Source organism: Rana temporaria, chromosome 1 (genome assembly GCF_905171775.1).
Source record: "Rana temporaria chromosome 1, aRanTem1.1, whole genome shotgun sequence".
Taxonomy (NCBI): domain Eukaryota; kingdom Metazoa; phylum Chordata; class Amphibia; order Anura; family Ranidae; genus Rana; species Rana temporaria.
In genome coordinates, this window is record NC_053489.1 from 570,361,711 (window position 1) to 570,382,967 (window position 21,257).

Sequence of the window (21,257 nt, forward strand, 5' to 3'; positions counted from 1 at the left end):
TAATAATACACCAGAAGTAAAGATGGCAACTGTTTGGGAGGCCCATAAGGCATACATTAGAGGGAAATTAATTGCAATTGGAGCAGGGAAAAAAAAGATAAGAAAATTAAACATGGAAAAATTAACATCTGAATTATTTGAACTGGAACAAACGCATAAAGAGCGAGGAGAAAATGAGGTATATCAAGAAATTGTGATAAAGAGGGCCCAGCTCAGAGACTTGATGAAGGTAGAAACAAGGAAAATATTCAAAAATGTCAGAAAAGAGAGGTATAAATGGGGGAACAAACCAGGGAAATATCTAGCCAGAATATCAAGGGAAAAAAAAATAAAAAATTACATAGAAAAAATAAAAAACCAAGACGGTCTTATGAAATATAAGACATCGGAAATTGCGGAAGCTTTTCAGACTTATTATAGTACATTATATTCAATAAGAATTAACGAAACTCAAGAGCAGCAAAATATTAGAATAAGGAAAATCAAGGAATACCTAAAAGAAGTGAACTTACCTAAAATAACTCAAAACGACAGGGAATCCCTGGATGCCTCTATAACTCAAGAGGAGATTTATAGAGCCCTCCAGGAAACACCGGGTGGTAAGAGTCCAGGCCCCGACGGTTTGCCGATTAAATATTATAAAAAATTTAGAGAACTTTTGGTCCCTGAGATGTGTAATTACTTCAATAAAATAGGAGAGGAAGAGGAAATAAGAAAAGAATCGCTGCTAGCAAGTATTTCTATAATCCCTAAAACAGGAAAAGATGGAACGTTGTGTTCAAACTATCGACCAATAGCATTGTTAAATGCAGACCTAAAGGTTTATGCGAAAATACTAGCAACTAGGATAAAAAGTTTAATGCCGGAATTAATAAATATAGATCAGGCAGGCTTTGTAGCGGGCAGAGAGGGGAGAGATAATAGCATAAGGACCCTGCTGCTGCTACAACAGGATCCAAAAAAGAAACCCCCAGTCGTACTCATGTCTCTAGATGCTGAAAAAGCATTCGACAGAGTCGACTGGGGGTTTATGATGGAAACTCTACAAAATATAGGTCTGGGACCAAGATTTTTGAAATGGGTAAAAAACCTATATAGCCACCCGACGGCAAGGGTAAAGGTCAATGGGAGTATGTCGTCTGCGTTCGAAATGAAAAATGGTACCAGACAGGGGTGCCCGCTCTCACCCCTCCTATATGTAATAGCACTGGAACCACTGTTAGCAAAAATCCGGGAAAACCCGGACATAGGAGGGGTGAGAGTGGGAGATGACGAACACAAGGTGGCGGCATACGCAGACGACATACTCCTATACCTGACTAAACCTAGAGTTTCCCTCCCTAACGTTATAAAGGAAATAAAAAGATACGGTGAACTTTCCAACTTTAAAATAAACCCGATAAAAACAGTAATTCTAAATGTGGGGATAGAAAAAAAAGAAGCAGAAGAGCTGCAGAAGGATTTCCCATTTACATGGGAAAAGGAAGCTATTACATATTTAGGAATAAAGATCACACCAACAGTTGAAAAACTCTACATAGCCAACTTCGTCCCCTTAATTAATGACATTAACCAAGACTTGAAAAATCTCGCAAGAAAACACATCTCCTGGATAGGAAAGATAAATGCGTTTAAAATGATGATACTACCGAAGATAACATATAAACTCCAAATGCTCCCAATAAAGATACCGCAAAGCTTCTTTAAGGTAATTAAAACAATAATCTCGAAATATATATGGGCAGGTAAAAAGGCCAGAATAAGCTACACACAACTGAGCCTGAAAAAAAAAGGAGGCGGGTTGGGACTCCCCGACATAAAAAGATATTATTTTGCCGTTAATTTAGCTAGGTTAGTAGAATGGACAAATACACATACCAAAAAAAAATGGGCACGTATGGAAGAGAAAATAAGTAATGCACAATTAAACAGAAACATTTGGATACCACCTAAGACGAGGAAATTGGGCACAAACACACATAGTATAACAAAAAATGTTCTTAAAATATGGGACACTTTATTTAGACGGGAAAAATGGGAGTATAACTCTCCATAAATCCCATTAGCAGGCACAAAGTTCTTCCCACCAGGTAATGGAACACGTTTCGGCAAGCAATTGGGTGAGAAAAAATTAAAAGATATTGTCACACGGGGAAAAATAAAAGCAAGACAGGATATAATAGTGGGAGAAGGGGAGCAACGGATGAGTGAATGGGAGTATTTACAGTTAAAACACTTTGTGAGCACACTACCACAACCGATTCGTGAAGAAAAAACATTAAACCCAATAGAAAAAATATGCAGTATAGATGGGCCACTGACACATGGTATATCAAAAGCATATGGAATATTAACGGAGCTCGAGACCCAGGAAACACTGCCCTGCCTAGAAAAATGGGAAAGCGATTTGGGTAAAAAGATTGACAAATCACAAATGATAGGTGCAGTTTATAATTATGCCTCAGATATAACTTCCATAGAAGCAAATTATAAGTGTATGGTTCGATGGCACTTGACCCCATCAAGAATGAATAAAATCCATCCAAAAAACTCAGAGCTTTGTTGGAGGAATTGTAAGCAAAAAGGGACAACTATGCACATATGGTGGGATTGCCCGAGAATACAGGAGTATTGGAAAGAAGCCCTGGAATATATCGAAAAAATAACAGGGGAGAGGATCCCGTGTAGCCCATTGCCCTGTCTATTTCATGGAACCGAAAAAACAAAAAAACAATACGCAATAACCCTGGTTCCAGTGCTGCTAAATGCAGCAAAGGCCCTGATTCCAAAAAACTGGCTACACCCAAAAAGGCCATCAATTAAAGAATTGATGGAAAGGGTGGAATACATAGAAGAGATGGAGTACCTGGCCTGTGGAGAGACAGGAGGAGTGGATAGATATAATGAGGTGTGGGAAAAATGGAAAGTTTTTAAATCTTCGGAAAAGTTTGTTCAAGGAATGACAGAAGTGGATAAGTGAGAAAACAAAAAAAAAAGAAGATTGCAAGGCACACAGACAGGGGGGGGGGGGGAGGGGGGCTAGGGGGAAAGAAAAGGAAAAAAAGTAGGAAAAGAGGGGAGGGAAAAGGGAAAGAAAAAAAAAAAAAAAAAAAAAAAGACAAATCTGCAACTGTTAAAAAAAAAAAAAAAAAAAAAAAAAAAACCCACGCATGATGCGAAGCCACCAAAGAGACGTTAAGGGCGGTCTAACCGTGAGCAAGTCTCGTTGTCAAGTATGAGCAGAGTCTGAAGTGGGAAGAAAAAAAAAAAAAAAAAGATCCGACAGGCGTAAACTGCAATTATTTTTGCCCACTAGGTGGCGCTTCCGTCGAATTCCGCGTCGAGTATGCAATTTAGCTAGATACGCGAATTCCCGAACGTACACGCGGCCGACGCAGTAAAGTTACGACGTTTACGTTAGGCTTTTCCCGGCGTAATGTTGCCCCTGCTATATGGTGGCATAAGTGCGGCGCAACAATGTTAAGTATGGCCGTCGTTCCCGCGTCGAAATTTTAAAAAGTTACGTCGTTTGTGTAAGTCGTCCGTGAATGGGGCTGGACGTCATTTAAGTTCATGTCGAAACCAATGACGTCCTTGCGACGTCATTTGGAGCAATGCACACTGGGATATTTTAGGGACGGCGCATGCACAGTTCGTTCGGCGCGGGGACGCGCTTGATTTAAATGATACACGCCCCCTACCCGCCAAATTTGAATTCCGCCGGGTGATTTACGCTACACCGCCGCAACTTACGGAGCAAGTGTTTTGAGAATACAGCACTTGCCTGTGTAAGTTGCGGCGGCGTAACGTAAATCGGATACATTACGCCGATATACAAGAATCTGGGCCTATAACTTTTGTGTAAAGCAATCAATATATACCTATTGCAATTTTTTTTACCAAAAATACGTAGAAAAATACATATCGGCCTAAACTTTTTATATATTTTTGGGGGATATTTATTATAGCAAAAAGTAAAAAATATTGAATTTTTTTCAAAATTGTTGCTCTTGTTTTGTTTATAGCGCAAAAAAACAAAAAAACGCAGATGTGATCAAATACCACCAAAAGAAAGCTCTATTTGTGGGAAAAAAGGACGTCAATTTTGTTTGGGTACAATGTCACACGGTCGCGCAATTGTCAGCTAAAGCGACGCAGTGCCGAATTTGCAAAAAAATGCTCTGGTCAGGAAGGGGGTAAAATCTTCTGGGGCTGAAGTGGTTGACAGGTCTCTCTGACAGGTCTAAGCCGCAAGACCATTATGTAGGTTGACAGCAGTGAGATGTTTGATTATACCAGTCACCTCATGCCAAAAAGGCTGTATTTTCAGGTATTGCCAGAAGATGCAGACCATCATACCTCCTTTTACTGCCACATCTCCAGCAAGAGCTGGGGACTTCGGAAGAGATATGGTGGGGTGGGGTGATCATAGGAACTCTGTACCATCTGGTGAAAATCTTATAACAGGCCTCTTACACCCAGGTAGCAATGAAGGAATTTTGGCCAAAGTGAAGAATATTCTATCTTTGTTTAGCTGTGAATTGGATACCCAGTTAAATTTCCCATTTCGTGAGAAAGGATAGAGTGTAGCTGGAGTCTGGATGAATTCAAAGAGGTGTAAATAGAGGAAAGGTAATGGAGAACAAGTTCCCCTTTATGACACAGGTTCTCCAATTCTGTAAGAGGGTGCAAGATGCCCAGAGATTTGGAGAGCTTGCAGAGGAAATGGTGGAGCTAAAGGCCAAGCCAAAAAACAAAAGGGGGCCGCCAATCAACTAAGATCAGTGGCGATGAAGTCACAATCCGATGACAAAAAGTCAGTTAAATGAGAACGGTCACTTGGCTTAAGACGTTGAAACTGAGCATTTGGGAATCTTGGGGCAAATTTAGGGTTGCCCAGAATGGGAACCATAGAAGGTGATGGGGAAATTTTTGAGCAGTGAAAGGTTTATCGGGAGATCGCTACTAAGAGTAGAGTGTACACAGAGTTTCTTAGGCAGTGGGGAAACAATCCAAGGCCAGCTCATACCCATGCTCTGGGAGTCTTCCAGTCCTACAGACACCCAGTGCTTTGCCTTACCATGGCAGTAAGATGGACTTCCCTATAATAGGCTCGAATGTCAGGGAGGCCCACTCCACCATGTATTTTGGGTAGGGATAGGTGTTGTAGCTGGAGGTGTGGTTTCTTTTGGAACCATACAAACTCTTGAAACATAGAGCTGACTTTTGTGAAAAAAAGAGATGGGAGGTGAATGGGGAGAGCTTACAGTCAGTAAAGCCAGCACAAGAGGTAATCCCAGAGTTTGAGTAGTAGTGGCTATATTATTAGGAAAAATTTCAAATCTGATCTCGTTTACCCTTTATGCTGCTGAAGGGAGTACAGGGAAGAAATCCAGCGAAGCATTGTAGGACCCAGGCCAATGTGCTACAAGGTCGCCCGAATAAATTGCCAATTGACCCTGTTAAATGCTTTCTCAGCGTCTTTCGAAAGCAAAAGAAGTGGGCGCCTGGAGGTCTTGGTCGCTTAAATCAAGTTGAAAACTCTGATTGTACTATTGAGGGTCTTATGGAGAGGGGCAAAGGCAATTTGGTCTTTATGTATTAGTTGAGGATTTTGTGGAAGCAGGCAATTTGCCGAGATTTTTGCAAAGAGAGGGGTCCTTGCCTTCTTTAAGGATAAGCGAAATATAGGCCTTAACGGCATCTGTGGGCATGGGTTTTCAATCACCAGATGCGGAGAGAGTGGTTCAAAGAAGACCTTACTTATAGTAAAAGTACATTACTACGAACAGAAATATATAATGGTCTAAGCAAATTTAATAAAGAATACGGCAAATTAAAAAATATTAACACACAAAAATATGCTTCCTAATCACAATTGCATACAAAGACATTTTTCTTTTTATGAAAAAAAAATAAAAAATAAACAAATACTTGAGCGCTACATAAAAAAACACTGAATGAAGTATATAAGAATGTTCCACCTGTATCAGGGACACTGTTTAAGGGACACAATTAAAAAAAACAGCTGAGAATGAGACAACTGAAATGGTGGGCTCAACAATATTTGTAATGCCGTTAACACCTACAACCTATCTTTATTAATACTTTAGAACTGCTTGAAGTTAAAGAACTCCAGTTGCAACACATTGAGTGAAACTCAAGCACTCTCAGCAGATAAAATGCAATACAGCCATGATTAGATATAGACTCACCACAGCTTGTATGCCTGCTCATGGAGTAATGATTTTAAGCTTTGGACACTGACATTATGTCACAGGTGGGTTTTCTAGTTTTTGTCACAGGTGGGTTTTCTAGTTTTTTTTTATATATGAGCAGCACTGTATACAGAATACTTTATTAATCCCAAAAGAAATTCTAAAATAAAAGTATTATGTATACAGTGCTGTTCAGATAAAAAAAAAATATTTGAAAACCAATTTGTGACATAATGAGAGAGTGATTTTATTATTTTAATTAAATAATCAGATGATCTGAACCAATGAAGTATCGGTCCTTTGTCTTTTGGGGACCTCTAAGTAAGAGTCAATGATATATAATTTGGAAAAGTGTGTGGTGGTACATTGGTCCACAGTCCCAAATAGTCCTGTATGGATATTGCTCCATACCCAAGTTTGTGCTGACCTCTAGATTGTCCGGTAAGTATATTATGTGTTGGTGGTGTAAATCTGCGAATGAAAAAAGAGATTTACTCAATGTATTGCACTATATATGGATTTGGGGTCTCATTTTCTGTTTTTTTGGGTGGAGATCACAACAAGTTAGTTTTTGAATAACACAATGAAAGCCTCACTTCAGGTACTGCAGTTCTAAAGGATTTATAATTGTGGACTTTATATTATTCTTACTGCATTTTGCCGGTATAAGAATTTTAAAATTACACAAATGTTTACATGAATAATAATTTATTGGTTAAGTACAAATTATATATATTTTTTTAACCTCTCTTTAGTGCCATAGTTACAAACTATTAATGTGGAAGCACACTACACTGCAGTAGGTCTTCTGTCCTTTTTACCTCAGAATAGGTGACAACCTTCTCATCTTGATAGTTTACAGTTTCCATCCTCATCACACAGCACTCTTTTTAGCAGCAGAATTTATTTCAACAATTATGTCCCATTTTTGTGTTTTTTATTGGCCAATTTTTGAGCTTGTATACATCTACAACGAATACCGTAAGTGGACAATCTATGCTGTTTTTTGTATTTAGGAGCTATTTAGTAGATACCTGCGTGGTTTGGGTTTGTATGAATGTGTGGATGGTGTTGCTCTCCGTGTCATGATAACGTTATCATTCTTTACTGTGTATGGTGGAGGTATCGTTTAACTTTTCTATAATGGTGGATTTAAAATAAAGCAATTCATATTTTTTGCTACAACCAGTTTTGTTCCTCTTTGACGAATCCTGTCATGGCTGTCCGCCCTCTCTTCTTCTCTTTTTTCTTACGCATTACCCTGATTCAGAGGAACACACCTTAATAGAATTATCAATATACAATTTCTAGGTGCATGGTTTTTTATTTGGGTAGTAAAAGAACCAATTATGAACTACAGTTACACATTACTATTCTTTCTACCCAAATTTATATATTAGAGTGATACTTCTTGACAACCCCCCTCTCTTTTTTTCCAGTATGTCTTCTGTGTCTAATAGTTCTTACAATACTTTATCCAAGAAAACCAAATCGACTACAGTACATGCATTTGTTTACTACATATTTCAGGCTACCTTTATCTCCAATTGTCCTGAAAAACTTAGATGATCCCTTCCATACTGGTGGAGTGTCCAGCAGCAAATTATTCAAGTCCTGTAAAAAAAAAATATATATCATCTGAACCATCAGCCTGAAATAAAATATATTACGCACATTATGTGCATTTTACCAAATTCTAGACATGTTAACATCTTGCAACAAAGTAATTTTTGGCCGGGATTTTTGTACTTACCATAAAATCATTTTCTTGGAGTTCATAAAGGGCATAAGAACAGTAGAATTCAGAAATATTTGATTATACTGCTTTCTTTAAAAGGAATTTAGCACCGGAAAACAAAAAAGACATTGACCAGCCAAGTATTTTCCCTTCTGCCGCGTACACACCATCACTTTATGTGATGAAAAAAAACGACGTTTTTAAAAACGTCAGTTTAAATGACCGTGTGTGGGGGAAAAACGTTGTTTTATGTCTTGTGAAAAATGACCAAAAAAAATTTAACCATGATTCAATTTTATGTGTCGTTTTTCAAAACGTCGTTTTTTACTTTACAGAAATTGACCGTGTGTAGCAAAAAACGTTGTTTAAAACGACGTTTTTACACCCGCGCATGCCCAGAAGCTAGTTATGAAGCGAGCTTCAATGGAAAAACGTGGTGAACGTAACCTCGCTTTGCTAGAACATTGTGAGAAAAACGATGGTGTGTAGGCAACTTCGTCTTTGAAAATTTAAGTTTCAAAAATGTCGTTTTTTACTTCACAGAAAATTTCGTTTTTTTTCATCACATAAAGTGATGGTGTGTACGGGGCATTCCACTCTGCAGATGCTTCAGTTTTCAGAAAAGCAGCATTAGGAGTAGATCATAAAACACAGAGAGGTGGAAGTTGTGCCTCTCGTTGAACACCAAGAAAATAATTTTTTGGAGAGTACTGTCTGCAAAGCTTTTTTTATTTGCATTAACAGTTATAGTTTCAGGACAACCCACTTCTTCTAAGGTCCAGGCAGTGCTGATACACAGTTTAGCAAGATTTGTGTATCAGTACTGCTTGGACCTCAAAAGCTTGAGTATCACGAACGGTACTCAACTGTATTGTTGCAAGTACACAAATACAGCTACATTCACCCCTAAGCATGGCGAATATAAAATCCTGTCTTAACAGTTCGTTAAGGGGCACAGGAACATTGAGATGTCCCAAGGCAGTCCAAATGAGGGAGAGCAACACAGCAGCAAAACACAGACAGCCCAAGAAAAAAAACAGAACACGGAGGGTGCCTTTAGCTTAAAGCAGAACTTCACCCAAAAGGGGAAGTTCTGTCTCCATTTCCTCCCACCCTCCTCTCCTTTTTTTTTGGAGCGTACACCTGATTTGGACAGAGTACTGCTCCCACTCCTGTTCCGGCTGCCTAGGTGAATGGAGCGGAAGTCCCCCCTTCCCAGCAGTCTCTGGGGAAAGGGGGAGCTCCCAAGAGACCTATAGGAGACCAATCATGGGGTGCAGCGCAGGTTGCGCATGCACAGTGTGGCTCACGCACACGTGCAGTAGGCAGCCTGCTGTGAAGCCGCAAGGAGTCATAGTTGGCTGCCCACAGCGAAGATGCTGGCACTTGGACACAATGACAGAACAAAGAGTCGGGTCGGGTGAGGACATCACTGGATCGTGGGACAAGTGTGTGTTTTTAAAAGTCAGCAGCTACAGTATTTGTAACTAATGACTTTTACATTTTTGTTTTTCAGGGAGAAGATCCTCTTTAAAGATATGTCTGCAGGACCTTATATCCGAAGCCTGCATCTCAAGATGTCCAAACATCCACCTGGTAAAACAAGACTATGTGACAGACTTGCAAACTTATCTATAAGCTGGTAGGATTGATGAATGACTTTCCTGAGCCACTGTGAAATGGTGGAATGAAAGGTAGGTTGTCCCTTGCAGGGACCCTCTGAAATGACAAAAAAAAATCATTTTGTCTAAGAGAAGACATAACTAAGAAGTAAAGATGAACAGCTCTAACCACATCTAAGTATTGGAGGGATATAGCCATAGGATAAACATGAATAGAACAGAGAGATGACAAAAAAAGTCCTGGTGAAAGTGGGAAGAAGAGGCCCTTTAGAAAGAAGAGTCTCTGGGCCACAGAACAAATTTTTTTTTTACAAGATAAGGCAGCAAAAATGCGTCTAGCAGAACAAAGGCAGTGGTAATGAAGAAAGCCACTTTGGGAAACACAGAAGACAAATGTAGTGTGTGTGTTGTGCACTGCCACCTATTCCTAGTTAAAGTGAATGGCTGCTGCCATCACTATATGTGTTCCCACATAAAGATATTATTAATGATTGTGATAAAGCTGCTCAGTAATTATTATGTGAATAAACTTATCATGAAATAACAGTGTAACTGTGTCACATCAAAAAGGAAAATTTGTGTATATAGTGTCACATAAAAAATATCATTAATAGTACACAATATTCTTCATTAAGCCGTCTATGTAACATAAAAAAGTCCAAATGAAAAGACCGATGATATAACACAATAGTAGAAAAAAATGAAAATGAGAATATGTGAATAAATTATAAAGATAGTCCCAAATTTAATCCACACAATCTGGTGCTCAGAAATAGTCTTCCTATAATTAACCCCAGTGAGTGTGGCTCTTTAAATATTGTTAGTGCACCACGCATAACAAAAACTTGCAACGTCACCTTGTGGAATGCACGCTCACCTTCATACAAGACCCTCGTATGGGCCAACTAGGCAATATAGAACAACTTTTCCATGGACCAAATGGTGATCTTCCACTCTGTAAAGCCTTAGAATTGCTTGTCTTTCCCACAATAGATTGTTTCTTATAGCACTCAGTGTAAATAGAAATGGAAAAAGGAACACCAGTAGTGCAGTATCTTTGGTTAGTGTGTAAACAGACGAACCAGCCCAACTTTAAGGAATGCACTCACATAAATTAAAGCTAAAACCAGCATAAAACCATATCAGGTTCTGCTGACAAAGCCACCTATTCTAATTTTCAGTTGATTCTGCTATTGCTTTATATCATAAGGTCTTTTCACTTGGACTTTTTTTTATCTTACATTGATGGCTTAATGAAGAATATTGTATACTATTAATATTTTTTTCAATGTGACACAATGTACACTTTCTTTCTTTTTTGATGTGACACAGTCACACCATTATTTAAAGTTTGTTCACATAATAATTACAGAGCAGCGCTATCACAATCATTAATATTAACAGAAGATAAATGGGTATCTGCCAAAAGGAGGTCTTTGTGGTATTTCAATTTGGTTCTCTCCACTCCTCAGGGTCACTGGAGGCTGTAGAGGTGGGACTATGTGAGCTACACCTTGTACAAGGGCCTTGACTGAGGACATTTAAAACAAAGGGTCTTTTGAACAAAATTTTAAAAATACGGTTTTTTGTCCCTTAATAGTACTCAAAAGCCAAATGTTAAACCCTATTTCCTGCACTTAAATTTTCACTCATTGCGCCAAGAAAAGCCTGCTTTTCATGTGCAATGGTAGACCTTACTGTATGTAAGATAGACTTCCTTTTTCTGGAACATAGGAAAGACTGAAAGAACTGTAAGAACCCCATCTCTTGGGGTCTGAGCTTCAACAGCCAAGCCATACAAGCTAGCTACCATGTAGCATGAAGGTAAACTGGACATTGAAACAGAAGGCCCAGGTGATAACAAAGAGCCCACAGAGCATCTGCTAGAAGCCTGATGGGGTCAGAATACCAAATCATCCTGGGCCAGTGCGGTGCAAAGAGAATTACCGGAATGCCCACTATCTCGATCCTGAGGAGTAGATGAGGAAGGAGAGAAGGAAAGGCATAGATCAGGTTGTACTGATCCCAGAGAGCCACAAGGGCCTCCACTGCTTTCGTTAGCAGATCACTTCATCTGGAGACAAACCTGTCCAGTTTGTTATTTAATCTGGAGGACAGGGGGACATGTGGATGCTGTACAAGGTTGGAATGTAAAGTTTTGCCCAAGACAGAATCTGTTCCCCTTCTCTTTACGTAGCAAGACTTTTGATTACTCCCTCATAATTAATGTACATCACTGCTGTGGAGTTGTTGACTGACTGTGCAATTGAGGAGTCCAGTGTTGAAGGGACACAGAAAATGTTCAGAGTTCTAGTATGTTGATAGTCAGACAAGCTACTGCTGGCAGCCAAGTTTCCTGCACTTTCAAGCTATCTGGGACACCTTCCTAGCCTGTCAGGCTGGCGTCCATTATCTGGACCTTCCATAAGAGTGGAAGAAAAGAGTTACCCAATTCCAGGGTTGGGTGAGTGAGCCAACGGCCAACACCGTACCCTGTTGCTCCACTCAATCAGAATGTTGAGCTGCAATGGCCAGGAGTGGAACTGGAAAAAAGACATCGAAAGAGGCTACCATTAGGCTTGTCGTAGGGATGGAAATCTCTAGACAGCCATTGTACAATTTTATGTTTATGCATGCTAGCAGATCATTCAGTGGTAGGCAATCATATTCTTAGAGGCCAACACTTTAAATCCTCTTCTACAAGCATGACCTGAATATTTCAGTGTGGGACATGATGAAGCTCAACTGTCAGCAAGTCTGTAGCTTTGTGAGCAATAGTTGTTGCAAGTGGTGAGGTGGAGCGCCTTAAAACAGAGCATGTTCTCTGCTCCAGGCCTTTCACTTGGCAAACAGCTCCTGAGGTCAGGGTGGTAGTCTTGAGGAAAGGAATAAGGATTTTTATTAGTCCATGGGAGGTTTATAGCTTATTTTTTCAGGGTATATAGTCAATTCTAGTACTCCAGATGCGCCTCCAATAGTGGTTCATTCTCCAGCTAATCTGGTATCATTAAGGATTCTCTGTAGCTAAAAATAAACATCTTTTGACAGGTAACATAGTGAACTCTTATCCCTGTGATGTTCTGGAAGAAAAAGCAACCTGGAATATATCGATTTATAATTATTTTAACAAGATCTTCTTCTCCTCTTAAAACACTTCATCCAGTACAGAATGATGTCAGGCAGGGTGGTCAAATTATAGAGAAAAAAGTTGGACAGAACGACATCGAAGAATGGCTCGAAGTTCAGACAATTGACACTCTAGGCCCCATTTTCAAGCAAAAGTCAAATATTTCTGTAGATAGATGCAGCTAGGAATATTGTCACTTTTAGCAAATAAGTTATATATTTGGATAATCAAAATTTTCATCAAATGAATTATTAAATATTCCAAAAGCCATTGGCTCTCTTTATGCTATTTTGAAACAGCTACAAACACAAAAAAGCCTACCCTGAGAAACCTATAAATGAGTAATTCTAATGTAGAAGAAAGTAAAAGCACAGCAGAAAACACTCGCCTATTGATTTAAAAAGCTGAGGACAGACATAACTGTAGACAGAGAGCTGAAATGCCATCATCAGTTCTTTGCAATTTGTCTACCCCACCAGCAAATGGAAAACATACTCACTTTCAAACTGACATTTGTGCGCATTTTCATATTATCAGATTTGTATTTATGATTCATTACAGAAAATGTTCAGAAAAAAAAAAAAAAAAAAAAATGAAAATGTAGTCCACTGAATTATTCAGCAATCCCTGTTCTGTGTTTGAAGAAATTATTGCAGGATTACAAAGTAATTTCTTATTTCTTTAAATCCGAGACAAATGGAACATAAGTCATTAAAATGCATTAGGCTTGTGCTAAAAAATCCACAAAAGCAGTTTATAGTTAATGATACTGCAATTCCATTATAAGGTTCTCTGAATGCATTTTGCTATATTTAGTGGACTAAGCGCCTTCATCTTTTTAAACAAACTGCAGCTCGATAACAGGAAAAAAAAATTAAAAAACATAATGAACTGTATAACTCATATTATAGTTAAACGAGAGCTCAAGCATTTAAATGTTCTACTCCAGGTTTGCTGGAACCTGACGCATGGCTGAACGTTCCCTGGATGAGAATGAGGTTGTTGTAGGACATCTTACCTACATAAAATTGTTTCATATCGACCTTTTAATTTAAAGGATAAGTTCACCCATATTGAGGGTACCAGCCTCCACACCTCCCCGATTCCCGAATATGACAGCCAACAGGGATCTTCTCCCCAACGCTATCACAATTTAAAAGAAAAAAGGGGCCAAGCAAAGTTCGGCCAGCCTGGCCACATCACTCATTCACAGGGGTAGATTCAGGTAGGGGCGCACAATGATACGGCGGCGCAGCGTATCGTATTTACGCTACGCCGCCGTAACTTACAGGAGCAAGTGCTGTATTCACAAAGCACTTGCTCCGTAAGTTGCCGCGGCGTAGCGTAAATGGGGCCGGCATAAGCCCGCGTAATTCAAATGTGGAAGGGGGGGCGTGTTTTATGCTAATGTGTGATGACCTGATGTGATTGACGTGTTTTACAAACTGCGCATGACGTATTGGTTTCGACGTGAAAGTAAATTACGTCCAGCCCTATTTGCGAACGACTTACGCAAACGACGGAAAAAATCCAAATTTCGAAGCGGGAACGACGTCCATACTTAACATTGGCTGCGCCTCCTAATAGCAGGAACAACCTTACGCCGGAAAAGCCTAACGTAAACGACGTAAATAAATTGCGCCGGGCGTACGTACGTTTGTGAATCGGCGTATCTAGGTAATTAGCATATTCTATGCTGACAACAACGGAAGCGCCCCTAGCGGCCAGCGGCAGAATGCACCCTAAGATACGACGGCGTAAGAGACTTATGCCAACCGTATCTTAGGCTAATGTCGGCGTATCTAGCTTTCTGAATACAGAAAGTAGATACGCCGGCGCAGATTTGAATTTACGCGGCGTATCTATGGATACGGCCGGCGTAAATTCTCTCTGAATCCACCCCACAGTGTCCTGTGAATGGAAAACTACAAGGTCAGGCAGCTTTTACGGCTGTTGGCTTGTAGTTTTCAATTAAGTTAATTTTCTCTTTTTTGTCAGATTTAATCTGCTAGCCCTTACGGGATGTACAGTCACACAAATACACTGGCAGATCTACTGGAGACCTGCATGGCTTTTACAGGCTCCAACATAAATCATTTTAAATAAGTAATTTTACCTTTTAAAGCCAGTAGCTCCAAATACTGCAGCTGCTGACTTTTAAAAAATGGACACTTACAGTACCTGTCCAGCGTGCCCGCGATGTCAGCAGACGAGGCTGAGCAATCGCTCGGTCCTCGGCTGCTTGCGCCGCCATCCTGGGTAAGGGAATGAGGAAGTGAAGCCTTGCGGCTTCACTGCCTGGTTCCCTACTACGCATGCGTGAGTATCATTCCCCAGAAGACAGTGGGGGGCGGGGGGACGTGACGTAGGGGGGGCTGAACCAGGTAGTCCGAACCAGGAAGTGGTGCAAATATCTTAGACAGGTATCTGCACCCCCCTCCCCCCTGAAAGGTGCCAAATGTGACACCGGAGGGAGGGTGGGTTCCAAAAAGCGGAAGTTCACTTTTTGTGAGAACCTCCGCTTTAAGTATTATTGTTTTGTAAGAGTCAAGAACATCCTTAAACCCCTTTGAGCCTGCTGCATTATGTAAACCATGGCTCTAAAATCTCATTATTATTGTTAACAATTAAACCATATTAAGTAAAACCTCCTTACACAAACCTCCTCGCACTGCAAGCCTTTCTTAGACAATCAGCCCTTCCTGACAGTGCTTCTTTTATAGAAGTATAATTTTAATATATATTTTTTTTAATCACTGTAAAATCCTTTTCTCTTAGTTCACTTAATGTACTCATCATGAGTACATTCATTTTCTCACCCGACCAAGAACATACTTAGCTTGATGGCCTCACTCCCCTCTTCTGCTGGTCAGGAGGAGCTTCTCCCTCTCAGGTGGCAAGTAGGGATATTAATATCCCCCCAGGGACCATTAGCCTTGAACCAAAAACTAATTCATCACACCCCCCCCCCCCACAAAAAGGGTGGCATTTGTGGCTATAATCCACCAACTGGGGGAAAGAACGACCTCTCAGCCAGCAGGAGAGCGGAGCAAGGCCACTGAGCTAAGGATGTTCTTGGCCGGGTGAGAGAACAAATTAATCCGTGATGAATTTAGCTATGTCCTTCAATGAACGATTTAGAATCTTCCATCAGGTTAATGAGAAGATGAACTTGTGAAGATCTGCTGTCTAATTGGTAGGAGAGAAAATCAACTAGCAAAAGCTTAAAATGCATGAGTCCCAATGTTTGTAGGAAATCGGTTGGCAGATGAGAGGATTACAATACAACTTAACCGCTAGCCGACCAGCCGCCGCAGTTATACTGCGGCAGGTTGGCACGGCTGAGCAAATTGCCGTAGGTATACATTTCTCCTTTAAGACGATCTAGCAGGCGCGTGTGTGTCCCCAGAGCCGATGTGCGTGCCTGGCGAGCGCAATGTTTACCGGGCAACCGCGATCGCTCGTGACAGAGCAGGAACGTGAATCTGTGTGTGTAAACAGATCCACGTCCTGTCAGGGAAGTAGAGACAGATTGTGTGTTCCTAGTATATAGGAACACCGATCGGTCTCCTCCCCTAGTCAGTCCCATCCCCCCGCAGTTAGAACACACTTAGGGAACACAGTTAACCCCTTGATCGCCCCTAGTGTTACCCCTTCCCTGCCAGTGACATTTATACAGTAATCAGTGGCTATTTTTCGCTCTGATTGCTCTATAAATGTCAATGTCCCAAAAAAGTGTCAAAAGTGTCCGATCTGTCCGCCGCAATGTTGCAATCCTGATAAAAAAAATAAATAAAAAAAAAAAAAAAAAATCGCAGATTACCACCATTACTAGTAAAAAAAAAAAATTATAATAATAATAATAATAAATGCTATAAATCTATCCCCTATTTTGTAGACGCCATAACTTTTGCACAAACCAACCAATATAAGCTTATTGCTATTTTTAACCAAAATTATGTAGAAGAATACATATCAGCCTAAACTGATGAAAAAAAAATAGTTTTTCTTTCATTTGTTTTTTTGGATATTTATTATAGCAAAAAATAAAAATAAATTGTGTTTTTTTTTTTAAAAACTGGCGCTCTTTGTTTATAGCGCCCAAAAAATTGCAGAGGTGATCAGATACCACCAAAAGAAAGCACCATTTGTGGGGAGAAATTTTGTTTGGGTACAACTTTGCATGACCGCGCAATTGTCAGTTAAAGCGACCGTGCCGTATCACAAAAAATAGCCTGGTCAGGAAGGGGGCAAATCCTTATGGGGCTGAAGTGGTTAAAATATATTACAAAAACAAAAAGCCTTACTCTTGCTATGCAGTAAGTGACCACTGGTGCCTTAACTTATTCTCATCAATACTGCCTGCCAAACAATCCCAAGTGCAGCCATGATAAAAATCCTGCTGCTATATCTAGGTATATGACACACATATAGTGTATGTTCAATTAATAAAACTCTGACACTGTACAGACACCTTTAAATATTCTCTAAAAGCAGCTAACCCAATATAAAAGTTAAAATCACGGAAGTAAAAAAGGCAGCACTTAAATGTGCTCTTAGATGCTCCTGAAGATGTCGAAATGACGAAATGCATAAGAAAGGATTAGCTGACACTAAAGCCCTGTACACACGATCGGATATCTGATGGAATCTAATCCGATGTATTCTGTTGTCGGATATCCGATTAAAGCTGACTTTCATCAGTCTTGCCTACACACCATCAGTCAAAAATCCGACAGTGCTAAAACGCGGTGACGTACAACACTACGACGATCCGAAAAAAAAAATTAAGTTCAGAGCATGCGTTGACTTGATTCTGAGCATGCATGGATTTTTCTCCGATGGAGTTCCACACAGAAGATCGGATTTTTCTATTGTTTTTTTATGCATAGGAAAAATTTAAAACATGTTCTATTTTTTTTCACCGTCATTGGACAAACCGATCATGCTTCAGGAAAATTTAGCCTTTGCCTGTGGAGTCTTTCCCGAGGTTGCAGTAGGGATCAAAACATGGGCAGAAATGGTGACTGTGTGATCAAAGAGGGCCAGATACACAGCTGGACAGGTGTGCTTTAATACATGTTTGTTAATCCAAATATTCTAAAAAGGTTCCATATCTTATTCTCCTAAAGTTTCTATGTCTTGGGGCCAGAGAACTTTCAGTGACTTCAATGACAATACTTGCTTCTGAGATTTGGCCTGTATATGGATGGTAAAGGACTTTCTGATAAAGATAGGCAAGGATGGTAAATTATATTTTCACGCTAGACTATCATTATCCCACCGCAACCATTACCAGCCATATTTACTAAAAATAGGACTTCTCTTTTAAGCTTACTAGTTAAGAAGTAATTCTAATTTCACATAGGCTGCTGCAAAGTACAAAGGGCCATATTCTCAAATAATTTACGCCGGCGTATCAGCAGATACGCCGACGTAAGTCCGATCCTATGTTTAAGTGTATTCTCAAACTGAGATACACTTAAACATGCCTAAGATACGACGGCCTGCGCCGTTGTATCTTAGGCTGCAATATTTACGCTGACCGCTAGGTGGCGGTCAGCGTAGAATATGCAAATGACTAGTCACGCCGATTCTCTAACGTACGCTTGCCCGCCATAGTGTTTCAACGTCGTTTCCGTAAGCGATACGCGGCGTAAAGATAAACATGCCCCCTAGGTGGCGTACTCAATGTTAAGTATGGCCGTCGATCCCGCGTCGAAATTTGAAAATTTAACGTTGTTTGCGTAAGTCGTCCGTGAATGGCGCTGGACGCCATTTACGTTACAGTCAAAACAAATGACGTCCGTGAGACGTCATTTAGCGCAATGCACGTCGGGTAATTTACCCGACGGAGCATGCGCATTACGATCGGCGCGGGAGCGCGCCTAATTTAAATGATCCACGCCCCCTACCAGGATCATTTGAATTAGGAGGGCTTGCGCGGGTGGACTTTACGCGACGCCGCCGCAAGTTTACAGGTAAGTGGTTTGGGAATCAGGCACTTGCCACTTAAACTTGCGGCGGCGTAACGTAAAGGACATACGTTCCGCCGCCTCAGATCTTTAAGAATATGCCCCAGTGTCTGATTTCTGTGGAGGTATTGGCGATCAGACGAGTATAATAAGTGTACCTTTTTTGCATGTAACCTCTAAAGACTTACTGACCTTTCATGGTTTTATACAACCTAAAAAACTGCAAATATTCCACAGCTTTGTTGTCATTTGTTTATTTTACTAAAATAAAAAAAAATTAAATCGAAAAGAACAATGATTCTCAAATTAAAGAGGAACTTTTTTTTACCTCTTGAAATTTTCCCTGGTGTTATGAACAATTCACATACTCACCCAGCCATCAAATGCAGCGTTGTCCTGCTGTGATCTGCCATGCCCTGCCACACACTGGGTTCCAGGCCACTGCATGAAGTATTGTGGGATACATGCATATCCCTGGAGGCTTCAGAGCAGTGGAAGCATCATTCTCACCTGAGCAAGAATGGCACCTGGGAGCAGGACAAACTAAAAAAATAAAAAAAAGCTAAAAAATAAATAAAATACATTGCAGAGAGATAAGTGTGAGAATGCCTTGTGCATCTGCTGAGAGACGGTCACCTTTAACTATAGCTGGAAAACAATTTTTTTGACTTGAATCTGTAGGTAAATACTTACTTGTCTTGAAAGTGTTCTCCACTTCTTAGAATCTGAAAAATAATACAAATGTTAATAAACCATACATAAGTATCTATCCATTCATAAAAACAAAGTGAAAGATGTTCAAAGCAACCCAATAGGTGAGATTTACTAAAACTGGTGTACACAGAATCTGGTGCAGCTGTGCATAGTAACCAATCAGCTTCTAACTTCAGTTTGTTCAATTAAACCCAGTTATATGAAAATTGTTCATCTGCGCCCCCCCCCCCCCCCCCATGGCCTACAGCTTACAAATCTTTTTACATTACAATATTTCCACTGTATACCTTTTTGGATGATCTGTATACCACGGTCAGTGATAAACGGCGCAGTATCTCCAGTGCTGAGAGTTCAAGAAGGAGGGGATTTCCACTTCAGCCTGTATACACACCGACATGTGTGATGTCAATATCATGTGACCAGGCCACATCTCAGGCCTCGTACACACGACCGAGGAACTCGTCGGAAAAGACACATCGTTTTCACCGGCGAGTTCCTTGTTAGGATTGCCGAGGAACTCGACAAGCTTGCTTTGCGTACACACGGTCAAGACAAAATCTCCTCGCGGTGACGTACAACACATACAATGGCAGGGGAAGTTCGATTCCACTGGCACAACCCTGTGGGCTGCTTTTGCGGGAGTTGTCCAGCCACCGTGGGAGAGACCTGTCAAAGTGGGCCAGTCTGGATGAAGTCAAGGGCCAAATTTTTGTCCCAGTCCAGCCCTGGCACAGAGCAGCCCGGATCCTCCTATTCTCGGGTCACTCTTCTGTGCTCCTGGCCCCTCCCTCCTGTCGAGTGCTCCCACAACAAGCAGCTTGCTATGGGGGCACCCAAGCCGAGTCACAGCTCCCTGTGTCTATTCAGACATGGAGTCCCGACCTGGCCCCACTCCCTTCTCTCCTGATTGGCTGATTGACTCTGATTGACAGTGTCTCAGCAAATCAGGAGATAGAGTCTCAGACGGTCGAGGGACTTGTGACATTGCAGGACAGAGATGGGGCTCAGGTAAGTATTAGGGGGGCTGTTGCACACAGAAGGTTTTTTATCTTTATGCATAAAGATAAAAAACCTTCTGAATTTACAACTCATTTAACAATAAAACCTAGCAGCTGTTTGTTTACTATGCACAGCTACACCAGATTCTGCGTGCACCAGTTTTAATAAATCTCCAATGTATGATCTGTTGCAATCTCACTCACAAAAACCCATTTAAATTTTCTATCTGCATATCGGAACCTCTCCTTTATGTTTAAGAGTTTGAGGAAGGGTTATGACCTCTAATTTGTTTTGTGCTATTTCCAGGGCAGGAAGGCACATCAGCGAGACAGCAATACCAATTTAACAGATGTTCTTCCTTTTTCCCCACTCTATTACAAAAGGTATTTTTGTTAGAGTGGCCTATTTAGAGGGATTTCCTATCGCTCTCTGGCACTCTGATCACCTGCCATGGTGATGGGAACCGATTGAAAATCTTCTCACGGCGGAATCTAAGGCCTCGTACACACGACCGAGAATCTCGTCGTAAAAGAAACATCGTTTTCCTCGACGAGTTTCTTGTCAGGCTTTTCGAGAATCTTGTTAAGCTTTCTTTGCATACAAACTGTCAAGACAAAATCTCGTTGTTCTCAAACACGGTGATGTACAACACGTACGATGGCACTATAAAGGGGAAGTTTGATTCCACTGGCGCCACCCTTGGGGCTGCTTTTGCTAATCTCATGTTACTGCGTGTTAAGTAAAAGTTTGGTGAGAGACGAATCGCGCTTTTCAGTCTGTTACAGCGTGACAAATGAGCTATTTCTATTACGAACGCTACTTTTACCGAAGGTGCGCTCCCGTCTCATACTTTATTCTGAGCAT

At 40.6% G+C, this 21,257-nt stretch overlaps 1 protein-coding gene across 5 annotated transcripts in view; it reads right to left on the reverse strand.

Moving 5' to 3' along the window:
* Positions 1 to 21,257, reverse strand: part of MICU3 (mitochondrial calcium uptake family member 3) — a 262,036-nt gene that overhangs the window by 169,861 nt on the left and 70,918 nt on the right. For all 5 annotated transcript variants that reach the window (XM_040334668.1, XM_040334669.1, XM_040334666.1 and 2 more), the window contains exons 3-4: positions 19,374 to 19,405; positions 7,754 to 7,832 (exon numbers count right to left, since the gene is read on the reverse strand). In XM_040334668.1, the coding sequence (XP_040190602.1) occupies positions 7,754 to 7,832; positions 19,374 to 19,405 (111 nt within the window). The remainder of the gene's footprint in view (positions 1 to 7,753; positions 7,833 to 19,373; positions 19,406 to 21,257) is intronic.